This window comes from Xyrauchen texanus, chromosome 42 (genome assembly GCF_025860055.1).
Source record: "Xyrauchen texanus isolate HMW12.3.18 chromosome 42, RBS_HiC_50CHRs, whole genome shotgun sequence".
NCBI lineage: Eukaryota > Metazoa > Chordata > Actinopteri > Cypriniformes > Catostomidae > Xyrauchen > Xyrauchen texanus.
The window spans coordinates 31,906,331-31,926,888 of record NC_068317.1 but is presented as its reverse complement, the minus strand read 5'-3'; the positions used below and the strand labels follow the sequence as shown (position 1 = coordinate 31,926,888).

Genomic DNA, 20,558 nt, shown 5'->3' with positions numbered 1-20,558 from the left:
AGTGAGAGTTCACTACAGCGCCATCTAGCGGATAGAACCAACAACAGCATCTGAAAACCCTTTACACACGGTGATGACGCGCTGACGTCTTATTTAACTTTTTTTTTTTTTTTTTTAAATATAATTTAGTGTAAATTTAGCTAAACTATTTAAAATAATTCAAATTTATTAATTTAGCTAAACGTTACACAATTCAATCTGATGAATTTTGTTAGGAATTATAGAAATATTGAAGAAATATTTAGTGTAATCAATCATGCATAATAAACAAGCCGAGCATTAGTTGCATTAAGCATTAATTCATCAATAAAACATACATTTTATGATTGACACATTTCAATCAAATTGAAGTAAATATTTTAAGTTTTATTCATTTAATTTAGTAAAACATTGCACAAAGTTATGAAACTGTTAACAGATCAGTAATTAACATGTACATACAAAAATGAATATGCATGATATCTGTCTGTCTGTCTATCTATCTGTCTGTCTGCTTGTCTGTTGATCTTTCTATTGGTCTGTCTGTCTCCCTGTCTGCCTGTTAATCTTTCTACCCATCTGCCTGTCGATCTTTCTATCGGTCTGTCTGTCTCCCTGTCTGTCTGTTGATCTTTTTACCCGTCTGTCTGTCTGCTTGCCTGTCGATCTTTCTATCAGTCTGTCTGTCTCCCTGTCTGTCTGCTTGTTGATCTTTCTACCCGTCTGTCTGTCTGCCTGTTGATGTTTCTATCCATCGGTCTGTCTGTCTGTCGATCTTTCTATCCATCGGTCTGTCTGTCAATCTTTCTATCCATCGGTCTGTCTATCTTTCTATCCATCTGCCTGTCTACCTGTCTGCCAATCTTTCTATCTGTCTGTCTGTCTGCTTGTCTGTTGATCTTTCTATTGGTCTGTCTGTCTCCCTGTCTGTCTGCTTGTCTGTTGATCTTTCTATTGGTCTGTCTGTCTCCCTGTCTGTCTGTTGATCTTTCTACCCATCTGTCTGCCTGTTAATCTTTCTACCCATCTGCCTGTCAATCTTTCTATCGGTCTGTCTGTCTCCCTGTCTGTCTGTTGATCTTTCTACCCGTCTGTCTGTCTGCTTGCCTGTCGATCTTTCTATCAGTCTGTCTGTCTCCCTGTCTGTCTGCTTGTTGATCTTTCTACCCGTCTGTCTGTCTGCCTGTCTGTCGATCTTTCTATCGGTCTGTCTGTCTCCCTGTCTGTCTGTTGATCTTTCTACCCGTCTGTCTGTCTGCTTGCCTGTCGATCTTTCTATCAGTCTGTCTGTCTCCCTGTCTGTCTGCTTGTTGATCTTTCTACCCGTCTGTCTGTCTGCCTGTCTGTCGATCTTTCTATCGGTCTGTCTGTCTCCCTGTCTGTTGATCTTTCTACCCGTCTGTCTGTCTGCTTGCCTGTCGATCTTTCTATCAGTCTGTCTGTCTCCCTGTCTGTCTGCTTGTTGATCTTTCTACCCGTCTGTCTGTCTGCCTGTCTGTCGATCTTTCTATCGGTCTGTCTGTCTCCCTGTCTGTCTGTTGATCTTTCTACCCCTCTGTCTGTCGATCTTTCTATCGGTCTGTCTGTTGATCTTTCTACCCCTCTGTCTGTCTGCCTGTCTGTCGATCTTTCTATCGGTCTGTCTGTCTCCCTGTCTGTCGATATTTCTATCGGTCTGTCTGTCTGCTTGCCTGACGATCTTTCTATCGGTCTGTCTGTCTCCCTGTCTGCCTGTTGATCTTTCTACCCGTCTGTCTGTCTGCCGATCTTTCTATCGGTCTGTCTGTCTCCCTGTCTGTTTGTTGATCTTTCTACCCGTCTGTCTGTCGATCTTTCTATCGGTCTGTCTGTCTCCCTGTCTGTTGATCTTTCTACCCGTCTGTCTGTCTGCTTTCCTGTTGATCTTTCTATCGGTCTGTCTGTCTTCCTGTTGATCTTTCTACCCGTCTGTCTGTCTGTCGATCTTTCTATCGGTCTGTCTGTTGATCTTTCTACCCGTCTGTCTGTCTGCTTTCCTGTTGATCTTTCTATCGGTCTGTCTGTCTCCCTGTTGATCTTTCTACCCGTCTGTCTGTCGATCTTTCTATCGGTCTGTCTGTCTCCCTGTCTGTTGATCTTTCTACCCGTCTGTCTGTCTGCTTTCCTGTCGATCTTTCTATCGGTCTGTCTGTCTCCCTGTTGATCTTTCTACCCGTCTGTCTGTCTGTCGATCTTTCTATCGGTCTGTCTGTCTCCCTGTCTGTCTGTTGATCTTTCTACCCGTCTGTCTGTCTGTCGATCTTTCTATCGGTCTGTCTGTCTCCCTGTCTGTTGATCTTTCTACCCGTCTGTCTGTCTGCTTGCCTGTCGATCTTTCTATCGGTCTGTCTGTCTCCCTGTTGATCTTTCTACCCGTCTGTCTGTCTGTCGATCTTTCTATCGGTCTGTCTGTCTCCCTGTCTGTCTGTTGATCTTTCTACCCGTCTGTCTGTCTGCCTGTCTGTCGATCTTTCTATCGGTCTGTCTGTCTCCCTGTCTGTCTGTTGATCTTTCTACCCATCTGTCTGCTTGTCTGTCGATCTTTCTACCCGTCTGTCTGTCACCATTCAGTAACATCTCTCATGCACAAACTTCACAAATGAAATAAACGTGTCATTTATCTTCAGTCTTATCAGCAACTTCAACATCAAAACTGTCTGAGAGATAAAAGATGACAAGAGGATCACATGATGCTTTATCACTTTTATTGTTTACTTTCATATACAAAAAGAAATAATGAAATAATCCTTTCTAGCTTTTTCCCTCTACTGGTCGTGGTGTGGCTGTTTCACACTGGGCAAATACTACATTCATACTGGTTTATTCCGGCACCAATGCGGAGAAGAAACAGCCACATCCCGACGTCTAAACAACTCAAACTCAAGTCAAACTCGGAATCACCACAGTCAAAATCAACAATGATTCACTGCAAATGAAAGAACTATGTTACAATGATCGCTCGAGGAAATCCTCCATTCGTGACGGCAATACGATGGATTTCACCAGGGCCTTTGATAGATAAACTTTAACATACTCTTCAGTCCAAACAACACGCTCTCCGTATACATCTCGTCTTATACAGATTTGTTTAGTATATTTATGTTAAAATCAGTAGTAAAAGCCTGATCTACAGTTTCAGCTACAATAGTGAAAGAGAACCTACAACATGTACATTTCACATATTCTGGTAAAGAAACAGCAATTCAAATCTGAAACCCCCCGACAACACGTGTGAGCGAACACCCCTCATTTCATATTCTCCAGCACCGTTGACGTAGAAGCACCTGAATTATACAGAACGGCACAATGGAGAAGACCTGGAGCTACAGCATTATTTACATTGGTTCGTTTGGTTATAACACATCCAGTTATTTCAGTTCGGGACCAGGGACGGATTATCGACCGGGACAAAGGGGCCTTGACTACCGGGGGGGGGCGTTGACTACGGTGGGGGGCCCTTGACTACCGGGGTGGGGCGTTGACTACCGGGGTGGGGCGGCCTTGACTACGGGGGGTGGTGCTCTTGACTACCAGAGGGGCCCTTGACTACCAGGGGAGGGGGTGGTGCTCTTGACTACCAGAGGGGCCCTTGAGTACCGGGGGGCCTTGACTTCCGGGGGTCGGGGTGCTCTTGACTACCAGAGGGGCCCTTGACTTCCGGGTGGAGGGGGTGGTGGGTGTTCTTGACTACCGGGGGCCCTTGACTTCCCAGGGGTTGGGGGGCGGGGTGCTCTTGACTACCGGGGACCCTTGACTTCGGGGGGCGGGGTGCTCTTGACTACCGGGGGCCTTGACTTCCGGGGGTCGGGGTGCTCTTGACTACCGGGGGTCCCTTGACTTCCGGGGAGGTGGGTGGTGAGTGCTCTTGACTACTGTGCCCTTGACTACCGGGGGCTTGACTTCCCTGGGGGCGGGTGCTCTTGACTACCGGAGGGGCCCTTGACTTCCGGGGAGGGGTGGTGGGTGCTCTTGACTACCGGGGGGCCTTGACTTCCCTGGGGGCGGTGCTCTTGACTACCGGGGGGTGGGGGGGGGTGAGCTTTTGACTACCGGGGGGAGGGCCCGTGCACTTGACTACCAGGGGGGACCTTGACTACCGGGGGGGGACCTTGACTACCGGGGGGGCTTTAAGGTTGCGCAATCTAGTTTGGTGATCCCCTGCACGAAAGCCATTTTGGGCATGAACCACAAACTCTCTGAGATGATTATGCCCCAGGACCTTTGAAGTCATAATCCGTCCCTGTTCGGGGCAAACACTAGTATAACAATGTTTAACATCTGCAGGGTGGCAAGAAATGCAAGAGGTCGTCCGGTTGTCAAGGGGTTCGTCACACACGTCACGCCTATATAAAAGAGGTTTGTGGTTAGTGTTACGATAGTGTACGTTTGCTCTATAGTGTCACGAATGTCCAGCTAAACAACACCGTTCCACGTGAGTTCTGAGGTATCGGCTTCCTGAAATCCTGGATCATCGATTGCATCCAGAGTTACAGCTGGTCACTTGTACAGTTTCATATCTTCATATATATTTATTTATTTTATATAGCTTTTTCTGCAAGGTACAGACACTTAGAAGAGGAAGAGAAAGACGGAAAGAACATGATGAGAACGGCAGCGGTCGCTTCTGTAATCGCAAGAAAACATCCGTTTTAAAGGTTCCTGAATATTAATATAAATATTTCCCATCTTTACACTCACACACCATCAAATCTCAAACACTCGCATGTCCCGCTCAATCTTCACCCAAAAATCAAAGCCTATTTTTAGGACCATAAAATATAGATTTTGATTATTATTATTATTATTATTATTGTATATTCTTTTATTTTTATTAACTCATTTATTTTTCATTTTGTCATTATTTTCATGAACAATACCCTGAAATCACAACAGATAAAATTGTTATAAATTATATTTATAATTTAAAAATATATCATGGAAGTATCTTGACTTTAATAATAATAATAATAATAAATAATTGCAAAGCACAACAGTATTTATTACAATAAAGAAATCATTGTGTGTGTATTATATATATAAATATGTGTGTGTGTGTACACATTATATATGTGTGTATACTGTATATACACATATATATGTGTGTGTGTGTGTGTGTGTGTACACTATATACACATATATGTGTATTATATATATATGTGTGTACACTGTATATACACATGTGTGTGTATTATATATGTGTGTGTACATTATACATGTGTGTGTACACTGTATATACACATATGTGTGTGTATTATATGTGTGTGTGTACATTATATATGTGTGTGTGTGTACACTATATGTGTGTGTATTATATATGTGTGTGTACACTGTATATACACATGTATGTGTGCATATTTATATATGTGTGTGTGTGTACACTGTATATACACGTGTGTGTGTGTACACTGTATATACACATATATGTGTACATATTATATATGTGTGTGTGTACATTATATATATACATACATATTTTTGTATGTACATTATATATACGTATGTGTGTGTGTACATTATGTGTGTGTGTGCATTATATATGTGTTTGTGTACACTGTATATACACATATATGTGTATGTATTATATATGTGTGTGTGTACATTATATATGTGTTTGTGTACACTGTATATACACAAATATTTGTGTGTACATTATATGTGTGTGTGTGTACACTATATGTGTGTGTACACTGTATATACACACATATGTGTATGTATTATATATGTGTGTGTGTACATTATATGTGTGTGTACATTATATATGTGTTTGTGTACACTGTATATACACATGTGTATGTATTATATATGTGTGTGTACACTGTATATGTATATATGTGTGTGTGTGTACACTGTATATACACACATGTGTATGTATTATTTGTGTGTGTGTACATTATATGTGTGTGTACACTGTATATACACACATATGTGTATGTATTATATATGTGTGTGTGTACATTATGTGTGTGTGTGTACATTATATATGTGTTTGTGTACACTGTATATACACATATATGTGTATGTATTATATATGTGTGTGTACATTATATGTGTGTGTACATTATATATGTGTTTGTGTACACTGTATATACACACATGTATGTGTTTGTATTTATGTGTGTGTGTACATTATATGTGTATATACACGTGTGTGTGTGTACACTGTATATACACATGTGTATGTATTATATATGTGTGTGTACATTATATATGTGTTTGTGTACACTGTATATACACAAATATTTGTGTGTATTATATGTGTGTGTGTACATTATATATATATATACATACTTATTTGTGTATGTACATTATATATACACGTGTGTGTGTGTGTACATATATATATATATATATACACACACATATATATATATATATATAAAGAGAGAGAGTGTGTGAGAGTGAATTATGGTAAAAAATACTTAATTGTCAAAAAAATGTCACAATACTGTTAAAAAATATGAATGGTCCTAAAGCAAGCTTCACTTATGCAAAATATACTGTCTTCACCCATTAAACACAATTGTGAGGCTGATATCTTGTTTGATTGGCACAACAGCAGAAGTGACGACAGAAGCTCTGGACTGTTTTAGTGCATAACGAACTGTAAAAGTGTATTGCATAAATCACGTCTCATTATGCAAAACTGTCACTCAACCGTCAATCGAATGAAAAAACCCTCCAAAAGACGAGAAACGTTAACAGTACAGTAATTAAAACGGTCAACTGCCTATAATACGATGCATAAAATCAACCGAAAAGATACTTCAATTTCATTGGACATCGCCAACACCGTAAACGTACAACACTCACAGCGTGGCAATGCGGGTAAATAATAAAAGCCTTTGGTTATGCTCTTGCAGATAAAGTAATGCAAGGGATTTGGCTACATATCGTATGTGAATTAAAAACAAAGACATGGTCAGTTTATTGAAGCATGGCACTACTATGTAATCAACAGCATCTCATGTGTACAATGATTTTGGTAGGTCGCCTGAAGTTCAATATCAATGCCCCGATTGCAAACTATTGCTGGAGATATTGCTTGCTACATCGTCTGAGCCAATTGGACCCATCCAAACTTTCCTGGTTGACGAAGTGATATTCCTGAAGTATAACATCCGAGATGGAAAAGGGACGCACGCTAATTATAGCACACCCATTATTGGCTAAAAGCACTCTAACGGCAAGCGCGCTACTTTGGCAGAGGGCGGCACTTCCGCTCGTTTCACCGTTTCATAAATAGCAAGAATGCTCTGAGAGCAATACGCGTTTAGAAAGCCACAACGCTTTTCAAGCATGCTACATATGCAACAATAAGGCTAGCCAGAGCATCGTTCATCTTCAGAGTGGTTCCAAAGTTATTTACAGACGTAAAAGGCCAGTTTGACCCGTGCACGGTCCCGCGTACGACATTAAGTCCAGACTCTTTCCTCTTACGGCCAATAGTACACTTCAGTTGTCCGAGACCGCTACGTCTCGCGCACAGTCCGCCCGGACGTAAATTGCATCATCCTCACAGTCCGTGCAGACTGATGCATGCAGCCAAGTATTCCTAGACACTAGTCCGTGTCTTTGCGCGCCATCGTTGCATGCACCTGGAGTGCTAATTAGCGGTGTGCAACCCTCGTTAGCGGTCAAATGAGCATACTATGCAATGACGGAACAGCACGCGGGAAAACGAAGTGTTTCATAAGCTTTACTCTTTTAGCACAGTTAATTGCAGACGCATCATGCACTAGCCTGCACGCGGACTATTCGCATCTTAGCGGCTGCCGTTGCACGAAAGGCAGTCGCTTTAGGGGTCACCGTATATTTAACTAAACCTCACCGAAAACAGCAGACAAGCAAAGCGCACATGAGAGTACAGTTTCCGCGCAGACATTATATATATGGCACCATAATAGAAAACGTAAAGCCGAGTTTGACGGGGAATAGAAGCAACCGCTGCAGTGCATCAGGAGTACAGACAGCAGACACTGAAATGGGACAGAAAGACAGCGGGACACCAAACCGCTAGTTGGCCCTGAAATAAAAGCTCCATCGGAACATCTTTGAATCACACGAGCGTAAATATGCATTGATACAATTTGGGCGAAGGTCGTTTAGTAAGGGCGCTCTGAGCGAATAATTCATATCAGAAACGCACCTTTCATTATTACAAAAGAAAACAGACAGGAAAAACAAACAATTTTGTTTAGACGGCCACATGGGCCAAACCTTTATATGGACACACGCACGCAAACACACTCGCGCACACACGCAAACACGCACGCAAACGTTTGCGCACGCGTATTCACACGTGCATGCATGCACACAAACACTTGCGCACGCACGCACGCAAACGCTCTGAGCGAATAATTCATAAGTATGCGTAAAAAATTGTGCAAGTTAAAACGGGGCGATATGTTCGAGTTTCGGGAAGAAGCGCCAAACGGTTGAGGTTCAATGTCCCGTGAAGTAACAGACGGCAGCTCAAATGAAGAATAATGCCCTGGACACACAGAACTGTATACAGATATTTACATCAAGGGTTCTCACATATATACAACAGAACTTGGTAGCAATCGTAAAAGATTTTGGATTATTTTTTTTACTACTTCTCCAAAACCACTTACTTAATCATAAAAGCCAACGTACATCAAAATATACGTACTACAAGTCAACACAACTAACAATATATATAACAGAAGTCAAACACGTAGAAAATCTGAGGTATTTCTGGTTTGAGGTGATCTGTGGTTCATGAATAATATCTCTCGCCTTGTTTTCTCATCTAATGTTATTGTTATTGTTTCGAGTTGCGCCATTTCATCTCGGAAGCCTTTGAAGTTCTGGTGCGGTTAAATCTGAGAACGAGTGTTACGGAGAAGATACCGAAATTGGCTCTTGCATTATGGCATATGCGGATTATCGTCTGTGTGTTTTTGACTCTCTTTGCTAAATGAGTTCAACATCGCTCGATTGGCATTTTTAGCCCCCAAAGAAGGTCTTGCTACCGCTGGGTCATATCTCAGATTTGGTCCCTGTATACATGACGGGACCCGACAAAACACACACAGACCCAAACACTTCCTGTTGGGATCGGACAACCCTGTCAAGAACATGTCATGGTTATTTTCCACCACCAAATCAAAACAAAAATAATAATAATAATAATAATAATAACTACATTTTGCTTAAACGAAAATGAAGCTTATTTTTGGTGCCATTTCGATTTTGTGCATTATGACATTTTCTTAATGAAGAATGAGCACCCCGTCCCAAAATCGCATTTTCATTATTATTATTTGCACCCGTAGCTATTAACTTACAAGTCCCAAATAAAACAGGGAATACATTTTGGGGGCAGTATTTCTTTGTACTGCCTTTAATTTACACAGATTTAAATATAAAAGTGAATCACTGTGTTAAAATGATTGTATCGGAGAAATGAGAATCCAGTTGAACGCCTGGACGCATTACGGTAATGAGAATTTTGGGGAAATCTGCTGCTAAAATAAAGATGTTAACGATCCTTAAATAGGCTTCATTTTCTTTTTGCAAAATATCATTTCTTATATTTTACTTTTACTTTTGATTCTGGAGTGAAATATCCGAGTCAGGATTCTGCTCCAAAGCTCCAGATATCAGAAACGCACCTTTCATTATTACAAAAGCAAACAGACAGGAAAAACAAACAATTTTGTTTAGACGGCCACATGAGCCAAACCTTTATATGGATGCACACAGGCACGCACGCAAACGCTCGCACGCGCAAACGCTCACACGCGCAAGCACGCACGCGAACACACGCGCAAGCCCTCGCGCCAACGCTCGCACGCGCAAGCCCTCGCGCCAACGCTCGCACGCGCAAGCACTCGCGCAAACGCTCGCACGCGCATGCACGCAAACACACTCGCGTACACACGCAAACATACTCGCACACGCACGCACACACTCATACACATCATAGTCTTGCATGTTCTGTTTTGATGATTAGAGTTAAATTCACATGGTCACCATTACATTACTGTCCTAATGTGATGTGGGAAGGCAGTCATGGACCCCAAAACCCCGTGACACTGGATACCTGAGAAAGATTTCCATACTGAACTAAATGCTCACATGACCTCCGGTATTTCCAAACGCACTCCACGGCTGAGATCTCACCCAGAGAATTCCCAACCCAACTCTTTTTCAGTCACCCACTTCAATACCACGCACAGAAAAAGGCCCAATCAAACAAAGGAATTAGTCCAGATGTCTTTCCCGTGCTCTTCCGACACCCGTTAGTTCCGTAAAAGACATGTTTTACGTATGTACAGTCGGAGAGGAAAAAACGGAGATCCTGCGTGAGCGTTCAATTGCGCGTGTAACAGTCATAATGATTCTCGCAGGTTTTGCAGCACTGTTGAAATGTCCGACGCGGCGAATATGAAACTATGATGTCGTGGTTATGAGAAGTAAAACCGTTGAAACGTTGAGGTACCTGCACATGTCAGCATTCATACGTCGGTACCTGAATGCACGTCAAGACGTCCTCTCTCGGCTTGTATTGTTTTAAAATCTCTGCGTTTGCTCTAATGATACAAATACAGTAGAGAAGTGTGCTGGTAGTTTTGATCCGATCAGAAAAATAATAATAATAATAATAATAAAGTTTAAAAAAAATGCTAGGATAAAATAGCAGCTGGTTTCATGATGTTTGAGATTCACACCGAGTCTGGAAAGACGAGGGTTTGCTTGTTTTGTTTGCTTCGTGTTCGTTTCGCTCCACGTCGAGCGTTGCGTCGTGACTCAGATACTGGACTCTTTGGGCGGAAGGTCCACGTTCGTGACGGACGTCACCATGGAAACCAGGCAGTCTGAGGTAGTGGCGCTGACCAGGCGGCGGATCTGAGAGATGCGTTCCTCCACGCAACCGGCCGACAGTCGCGCCTCAGCGTCGTGATCCCAGCATTCCTCTATCGTCTCGCACATCTGCGTCAGACCCTGTCCCACCGCCAAACAAAGAAAACAAAAAACATCGTTCAACACCAAAAAGATGCAATGCCACAGCAAGGCTATTGTCGTTAACGAAAACCGAAAATTCGCTGTTTAATTTTTTATTTTATTTTGTAAAACAGAGTCGTTTTGGTTAACAGAAACGACATGAAAGAATTTTCGTTAATTGAAATAAAGAATGAAAACAAATATTGGGGGAAAAAAGTTGTAAAAAAATTCTTTTTTTACACCTCTTAAACAACAAAGCTAAAAAAATATATATATATAAAATATAAAATAAAATAGAACTACTATAAACTACTGATAATTACCGATGTTCCAGCAGAACTAAATTGGAATGACAAATTGAAAATAAAAAAAAATAAAAATTCGACACTATAATCAATTAACAGTCAAACGTTTTTGTATTATAAAAATAGAAACCTTTAAAAAGTAACTAAAATAAAAATATAAACAAACTAGAATTACCAATAAAACTACGAATACCGCTGATAATTACCAGTTCTGGGTAGATTACTTTGGAATTGTAATCTGGTATTGATTACAATTTACATGACTAAAATTGTAATTAGAAATGTAATCCCTTGAAATATATTTTTAGGTAATCCATTCAGATTACCTTTGGATTACTTCTGACCTAACACTTGCTTATTTGATGCCACATGCATTTAAATCACGCTAGTTCGTAATATTTCTGACATAAAATTACAAAGTGGAATAGAAAGTTAATACAAACAATTTACGTGTCATTGCCTGATTAATATGTAACAATGTAATTCATACAAAAGTAACTAATTACAAGTATTTGAAAATGTAATGTAATCTGATTACAAGTACTAGGTTATTATAATCTTTTGTAATCTGATTATGCAATCCACATTACATGTAATTGGTTACAACCAAGCACTGGTAATTACCAATATTTCAATACAACTAAATTGGAGTGACCAAAAAATAAAATAATAAAAAATAATAACTTATAAGTTGCTTTATCGCACTACTTTATGGGCAAATCGATTTTTAGGGGAGTGTTCCAGAAGTATTCAGCACTCACAGAATGCTTGAACCAGCAGTCTTTAAACACCGGACGCAACTTCTTATGGACCACCACGTCCTGCAGATCCTCCAGTGACGGATGCTGTCCGATCTCCTCCTCGAATGGCAGCATATACTCGCCTATAGGACCTGAAAGAGCACATCGCAGAAAGACTATTAAATATTTTAGAGCTGACTTTATTAATGCACATTATTTATCGTAACCATTTCAACTTCGTGTCTCCCGCATCAAATCTTTTCTTTACCTCAGCACTGCAGCTTTAGTTGTAAATAAACGATGTTGTTGTTTTTTTAGAAAGACTTGTGCCCTCACCATCGGATGCTTTGCAGCGTGACACCAGCTCCCACAGCACCAGACCCATAGCGTACATGTCTATCCGCAAGAACGAGTCTCGCTGGAAGTTAATCGCCCCCTCCAACACCTCCGGTGCCATGTACCGCCACGTGCCAACCTGACAGAAACAGACATTCACAAAGATACAAGCACTTACCATTAATTACAAAGGCCATGTTTGGAATTTGAAACATGTTCATACAAGACACTGAAAGCTGACTATTAACATTGATATTAACGCTTAGCAACCAAATTGGCCCGGTTGCTAGGGAGGGTAGAGTCACATGGGGAAACCTCCTCGTGGTCGTGATTAGTGGAATTACTGTCTGAAGTCATAAGTTTGAATCCAGGACGTGCTGAGTGACTCCAGCCAGGTCTCCTTAGCAACCAAAATGGCCCGGTTGCTAGGGAGGGTAGAGTCACATGGGGTAACCACATCGTGGTCGTGATTAGTGGAATTACTGTCTGATGTCATAAGTTTGAATCCAGGATGTGCTGAGTGACTCCAGCCAGGTCTTCTTAGCAACCAAAATGGCCCGGTTGCTAGGGAGGGTAGAGTCACATGGGGTAATCTCCTCGTGGTCGCTGTAATGTGGTTCTCGCTCTCGGTGGGGCGTGTGGTGAGTTGTGCGTGGATGCCGTTGAGAATAGCGTGAAGCCTCCACACGTGCTACGTCTCCATGGTAACACGCTCAACAAGTCATGTGATAAGATGCGCGGATTGACGGTCTCAGACGTGGAGCCAACTGAGATTCGTCCTCCGCCACCCGGATTGAGGCGAGTCACTACATAGCCATAGACTCCCATCGAAAATGGGTCTATCTAGCAACCATTAAGTAATGCCCTAGCAACACCCTAGAAACAACCCAAAACATCCTGACATTGCATGAAATAGGGCTGCAACTCCCGATCAATTTAATGATTCATCTTCGATTAATCGGATACAAATTTTATTTCCTGTATTTTATTGAAAATGTAATTTTTTAAAAACTAAAATAATTAAAGATACATTTCAATTCACGGTATTAAATTCACCTTAAAGACTGAATCGTGAAAACTTACGTATGAATAATTGTATTACTACTTATTACTACTACTAGTCATTGGAGAAGCAAAGATGTGTGTGTGTTTAAGAGAGAGAGAGTTTGTGCGATTACCTGCGTGTCTCACGACTCTTAAGCTGTAGTGTCGTGTTAGATAATGGGAATTATGGGAATGGGAAGCTGGGAAGCTGGATTTCCCAGCTGTGATGTAGTAGTAGTAATCCGAGCGATCATGGAGTGAATCCAGCCAGGTCTCCTAAGCAACCAAGTTGGCCCGGTTGCTAGGGAGGGTAGAGTCACATGGGGTAACCTCCTTGTGGTCGCTATAATGTGGTTCTCGCTCTCGGTGGGGCGTGTGGTGAGTTGCACGTGGTGAGTTGTGTGTGGATGCTGTGGGAATAGCGTGACGCCTAAACGCGCGCTACCTCCACGTGATAAGATGCGCGGTGAGACACCAGTACTCACGGAACGTCTCTTATCCAATCAGATTCGAGGACCAGAACTAACAGCTGTATAATACAGTGCAAGCATCTGTAAACCCAATGCGGATTCATTCTCGCATCGTTACTCATTGTATCACATGCACTTACATGATGAGGGGAAACCATCTAAAACACTTAAATCATCAGAGACGCCATTGGTGGAGCCTCTCTGTGCTTGCTGGATATATTTTATTGATAAGTTGTTGCAGCTCTAGCATAAATATAAATGTAACAAGGTAAAAATGGGCAAGGAGGTGGCGGGAACTGGCTGAACAGTCTAAATTATGTTTAATGAAAACTTAAGATAGAAACATAAACACACACGGCAGATGGGTGTGGCGCTCGCTTCGCTCTCTCTCTCTCTCTCTCTCACTGCCGCATCCGGCTGATTAGCCTGATTGGTGAGCACTCACGACCTGGCCCCGCCCTCCTCCTCGTCACCCTCCTCCTTTGGGGAGGCCCCCCAACCCACCATTGGGGAGGCCCCCCAACCCACCATTGCCTCACCGGTCGCTCCTGCCGGCAGGCTTTCCCCACCTTTTGAGACCTGGGAGGGAGGACAAGGGGAGGGAAAAGAGGACCGGTAAAGGACATGCCGTCGAATTGTCCTCAACCATCTGGCGGACGGCAGCCGCTCCTCCCCGGATGGACTAGAGTGAGTCCTCCGACCCCTGGCGGACAGCGGCCGTTCCTCCTTGTCCAGGCGGCCGGCAGCGACTCCTCTGTCCACCGCAGATGGCCGCTGCTCCGTTAGGCAGACGGCAGTGTCAAGGACTCCATGACAGCGCATCCCTCCTCCTTCCCGGGTTTCGGCACCAATGGCTTGTTAGCATGGGTGTAACCTCTCAGAATTTCATGTTAACTACCCACATCCTGCCCCAAACTTTGGTCTCACCTGACCGTGTGTATCTCCAGGCGGTATACCCGGCTCAAATCGAACCGCCAACCCGAAATCACCAATCACAGCTGTGAGATCCGTCTTCAACATCACGTTTTTACTCTTGAAGTCTCTGTGGGTTGAAGGTTTGAGTGTGGTTACAACAAACGGCTATTTCTAACATTATTTGCACTCTCTTAGAATCAACATGCATCGATAAAAAAACACACCGGTGAGCGATCGCTGGTTTTGGTCCTTCCCCTTTAAATCGAGGAACATCCTCATGAAGGTACGCCAAACCGCACGCCATCGTCTCAGCGATGTGACACAGTTCATTCCAGCTCACAGCGTTCCCCTTCAGATAGTCCGTCAGCGAACCCTGTAAACCACAAAGCAATTAAAAACACTCGATACTCGTACTATAACATTGAATGCAATATTTTTTAAATTTAGTTTTTGTGGAATTTTTCCCCTTTTGCTTCCAATTTGGGACACCCAATTCCCAATGCGCTCCAAGTCCTCGTGGTGGCGTAGTGACTCGCCTCAATCCGGGGGCGGAGGACGATCTCAGTTGCCTCCACGTCCGAGACCGTCAATCCGCGCATCTTATCACGTGACTTGTTGAGCGTGTTGCCACGGAGCCGTAGCGCGTGTGGAGGCTTCACGCTATTCTCCGCGGCATCCACGCACAACTAGCCACATTATAGCGAGAACCACATTATAGCGACCACGAGGAGGTTACCCCATGTGACTCTACCCTCCCTAGCAACCGGGCCAATTTGGTTGCTAAGGAGACCTGACTGGAGTCACTCAGCACGCCCTGGGATTCGATCTAGAGAACTTAAATGCTATATTAGAAAAAATGCAGCTAAAAAAGCAAAAGCTGCATGTGTTCGAGCGGTCTGAAACTATTCTTACCCAACAACACACCTTCCCAAACGTCCCCTAAGATAAAAGCAGCTCACGCATGTGATTCAAGTCTTACGACCTTTGACCCCTCACCCTCTCATGGAACTCAGTGATGCAAGTCTTACGACCTTTGACCCCTCACCCTCTCATGGAACTCAGTGATGCAAGTCTTACGACCTTTGACCCCTCACCCTCTCATGGAACTCAGTGATGCAAGTCTTATGACCTTTGACCCCTCACCCTCTCATGGAACTCAGTGATGCAAGTCTTACGACCTTTGACCCCTCACCCTTTCATGGAACACAGTGATGCAAGTCTTACGACCTTTGACCCCTCACCCTCTCATGAAATTCAGTGATGAGCCAGAACTCCGTCTCCAGGTTAGTCCCGCGTTTCTCAGCGGTGATGTAGCGCAGGAGGTTATCGTGTTTCATGCCTGGCGTCGAGAACATGTCGCGCTCGCTCTGCCACGACAGCTTGTCCTGTGTAGAAATGACACTGTTAATTCACTGACTTAATAAACAGAGCAGCATGATGCAGATTTATGAGTGTTTGCAAACCTGAATGGGGAAAATCTTCACAGCTACATATTCATTCATCATCTGTGCTTTCCACACGCAGCCGAAGCGCCCTCGAGCTTTAATCTCCAGTAACTGCAGCGGTTTGAGTCCCGCAAGCGGCGAAGGGGGCGCTGGACCAGGGTCCTACAAAAACACCAGGATGTGCAAGAGTAAAATATTATTTATATATATAGTATATACAGCTAATGAACTATATTTGACAAAAGAACAGGTTATTTTGATTATTAATATGATTAATAATAAAGCAAAAACCTCTGACCTCGTTGATGTCCACGTGTCCGTACGGCGGTTTGCGGTGACGGTACATCCAGAATGCCAGCAGCAGCGCCATGGACAACATAGTGATGGGCAACAGCGAGTAAACCAGCACGTTCAACAGAGAAGGCGTCGGAGGAGGCGGCTTGATTTCTGATGGATCAGAGAGAGTTAGACACAGAGAGAACTTTTTAGTTAAACTAATGTTTTCCCCTTTTCTTGGACGCCCAATTCCCAATGCGCTCCAAGTCCTCGTGGTGGCGTAGTGACTCGCCTCAATCCGGGGGCGGAGAACGAATCTCAGTTGCCTCCGATGTGCACAATTACAGAAATGGGGGGGGTCATCTCACCTGGTCCGTTGACGTCGGGCAGGTGTGTGAATCTCTCATTGCAGAAGTTTCCTTCACAGCAGCAGAAGAAGACCTGAGGGTTCTCCTCTGTGGCCACACACTCCTGTCTGTGATGGCGAGAGACAAACGAGACACTCTGAGAGCACTAACGAGAGATTTGAGACGCACCGATGAGTGCTTCTCACAAGAGGTTTGTTTTTAAACACCCCCTCAAACACACACATTCATTTAAAAAAATGTGATTTTTAAGGTGCACAATAATCATGTTCTCAAATAACCGCGACAGGCCTAATTAACATTATAAAGTGCACCTCAATAGCAATAGCTAAAATGCCATTTAAGATACAATTAATTACATTTCTATACAATTGTGCCCATTGTTGTCCACTTTGTGTGCTCTAAACGGGTCACAGCGAGCCTGCTGCGCTCGAGCATTCTCCAGCAGGCTCCGCGCACACAGGCGGTTCGGCCCGAGCACAGGGCAGAAGTCATGACCTTCATAAGGCACACAAGGTCAAGTAATATGTAAGGGATAATGTACAGTCAGCCGTCGTTATCGCAGAATAAACCCGACTCTTGTCTCACCCTGAAGGGATATATTTGCTCTAATGACGAGCTGATTGTACAATATCACGCTTATTACACGCCTAACACGGTTTAACATGTTTGCTTTGAAATGGCTTGATTTAAAGAACACTAAAATCATCAATATGGCTTAAATGGTTTTAATTTAATCAGAGGAACCATCATTTCAACTAAACAGCCATTGTAGCAAAATAAAAAAATAAAAATAATTCATGAATTACTTAATCTAGTTATTGATTAATATGAATAATGAAGGTTTCCACAAAGATTTATATGCGCCAATATATAACAATACATAATTTTAACACAAATATTTTAGTGAATAAACAAGCATGTGCAAGAACCAGAAATTAATTGACTTCATTTTTTGGAACCCAGTTGAATATAATTTTATTGCTGAATTTTGGGAATTAACATTGTGGGTCCCAATCAAGTTTATTATTATAATACTGATTTTATTATTATTATTATTTGAATGGTTAAATTTAAGGCCGTTACTATCATGCAATTTGGCTGGCCAATAATTGTCGAACAAATAATTGCTATTTATGGTGATTAATTGTCGAACAAATAATTGCTATTTATGGCGATTGATTGTGGAACAGATACTTGCGATTATGGCGCTTAATTGTCGAACAAATAATTGCTATTTATGGTGATTAATTGTCGAACAAATAATTGCTATTTATGGCGATTGATTGTGGAACAGATACTTGCGATTATGGCGCTTAATTGTCGAACAAATAATTGCTATTTATGGTGATTAATTGTCGAACAAATAATTGCTATTTATGGCGATTGATTGTGGAACAGATACTTGCGATTATGGCGCTTAATTGTCGAACAAATAATTGCTATTTATGGCGCTTAATTGTCGAACAAATAATTGCTATTTATGGCGATTGATTGTCGAACAGATGCTTGCGATTATGGCGCTTAATTGTCGAACAAATAATTGCTATTTATGGCAATTGATTGTCGAACAGATGCTTGCGATTATGGCGATTGATTGTCGAACAAATAATTGCCATTTATGGCGCTTCATTGTCGAACAAATAATTGCGATTATGTCGATTAATTGTCAAACAAATAATTGCGCTTATGGCGCTTAATTGTCGAACAAATGATTGCGGTTATGGCGATTAATTGTCGAACAAATAATTGCGGTTATGTCGCTTGATTGTCGCACAAATAATTGCGATTGTGGCGATTAATTGACGAAAAAATAATTGCTATTATGCCGATTAATTGTCGCCCATCTACTTGCAATTTTTGTCGATTAATTGCCGAACAGATACTTGCTATTTATGGCGCTTTTGTCGAACAAAAAATTGTGATTATGCCGAATAATTATCGAAAATAATTGCAATTATTGTGATTGATTGTCACGCAAATAATTGCGATTATGGCGCTTGCTTGTCGAACAAATAATTGCGATTATATCTTTTAGGGCTTTCGTGATTAATTGTTATATTTCTTTAGGTGCATGTGTGCTTTACACACCTTAGTGGGGACGGATTACCGACTGGGCCAATGGGGCCAGTGCCCAGGGGCCCTTGACTGCCCGGGGGTGTCCTGTTCTTTAAGGCTGCGCGATCTAGTTTGGTGACCCCCCCCCCCCCACTTGAAAACCCTTTTGAACAACACCCCGCCATACTACCCAGCTCAACAACTTTTGGGTGGAGGGGGGCCCTTGGAGATAATTGGCCCCAGGGCCTTTGCAAGTCATAAACCGTCCCTGACATTAAGAAGTCATTTTCACATATTTAACTTCAAATATGTAAATCAACGAATAAAATGGTGATACATGACTTCCTTTTAAGGATTTAAAACGATATGACATGAAAAATAATACTTTAAATGTCAAACTATTTCTTAATACTTAAAATATGTCTCTCTTGTTGGTCAGCTTTAGTTTTGGTCAATTTTAGTTTTACACTGTTGTTGTTTTATTGGAACTCAAATATCGAAATTATATTTGTTTTTATTGAAAAATGACGGCATTTAAATATTATAAAATTCCCTTATTTGGGCATTAAAATGGGAATTGTGATTGGAATGTAAAGTGCGTTCTCAAAATAACACGATTTGTTTAATATAATAGTAATAGTCGAATTTACTTTACATTCACCTTGAACATTCATTTTGGTTTGACTTCATATTTTTAATTGGCGCTTTAATGGCGATTGAAATGATCACTTGGTGACATCCAGCGTTTTAATAATGTTTAATTCGATCATATCTCACTGATATCAAGAGTATCAAGAGATATCACACCTGCAGTCACGAGTTTGAATGTGCTGAGTGACTCCAGCCAGGTCTCCTTAGCAACCAAATTGTCCTGGTTGCTAGGGAGGGTAGAGTCACATGGGGTAACCTCCTTGTGGTGGTGATTAGTGGTTCTCGCTCTCAATGGGGCGTGTGGTGAGTTGTGTGTGGATCGTGGAGAGTAGCATGAGTCTCCACATGCTGTGAGTCTCCTTAGTAACCAAATTGGGCCGGTTGCTAGGGAGGGTAGAGTCACATGGGGTAACCTCCTCGTGGTGGTGATTAGTGGTTCTCTCAATGGGGGTGTGGTGAGTTGTGTGTGGATCGTGGAGAGTAGCATGAGCCTCCACATGCTGCGAGTCTCTGCGGTGTCATGCACAACGTGACAAGATGCGCGGATGGACGGTTTGAGACGCGGAAGCAACTGAGACTCGTCCAAAACCACCCGGATTGCGGCGAGTAACCTAGTAAGTAGTGCGAATTGGGCATTCCAACATTGGGAGAAAAGGGGATAAACAAATAAATAAATAATGTTACGTTATGCCACAAAAGCTGTCGAGTGACTTTGAAACAGAGATATTCCTTTAAGGTGCGTTTTTGCCTACTGTGATGGTGACCTCCGTACTCAAGGGGGCGACAGAGTTTCCTTCAAATATCTGAGCTGTGTTATTATTCAGGCAAGTTGCTATAATAAATATACTGACTTTAACTCACTTGCTCAGCAATATGACAGTAGTTGACTTAAAATAGAAAGCTCGCCGCAGAAGCGGACAGATCACGATCCGTTATAGCGCCTCTTGTGGCAACTTTGAGAATGCAACGCACACTTGCTTTGGGT

At 42.3% G+C, this 20,558-nt stretch overlaps 1 protein-coding gene across 1 annotated transcript in view; it reads right to left on the bottom strand.

The window, feature by feature from the left end:
- Positions 1–5,875: 5,875 nt before the first annotated feature.
- LOC127635180 (activin receptor type-2B) overlaps positions 5,876–20,558 on the bottom strand; it is a 39,603-nt gene continuing 24,920 nt past the window's right edge. Inside the window, exons 3-11 of the mRNA XM_052115043.1 lie at positions 16,868–16,974; positions 16,522–16,670; positions 16,242–16,385; positions 16,020–16,163; positions 15,003–15,151; positions 14,791–14,905; positions 12,350–12,488; positions 12,035–12,165; positions 5,876–10,968 (exon numbers count right to left, since the gene is read on the bottom strand). Of these exons, the coding sequence (XP_051971003.1) occupies positions 10,774–10,968; positions 12,035–12,165; positions 12,350–12,488; positions 14,791–14,905; positions 15,003–15,151; positions 16,020–16,163; positions 16,242–16,385; positions 16,522–16,670; positions 16,868–16,974 (1,273 nt within the window). The 3' untranslated portion in view covers positions 5,876–10,773. The remainder of the gene's footprint in view (positions 10,969–12,034; positions 12,166–12,349; positions 12,489–14,790; positions 14,906–15,002; positions 15,152–16,019; positions 16,164–16,241; positions 16,386–16,521; positions 16,671–16,867; positions 16,975–20,558) is intronic.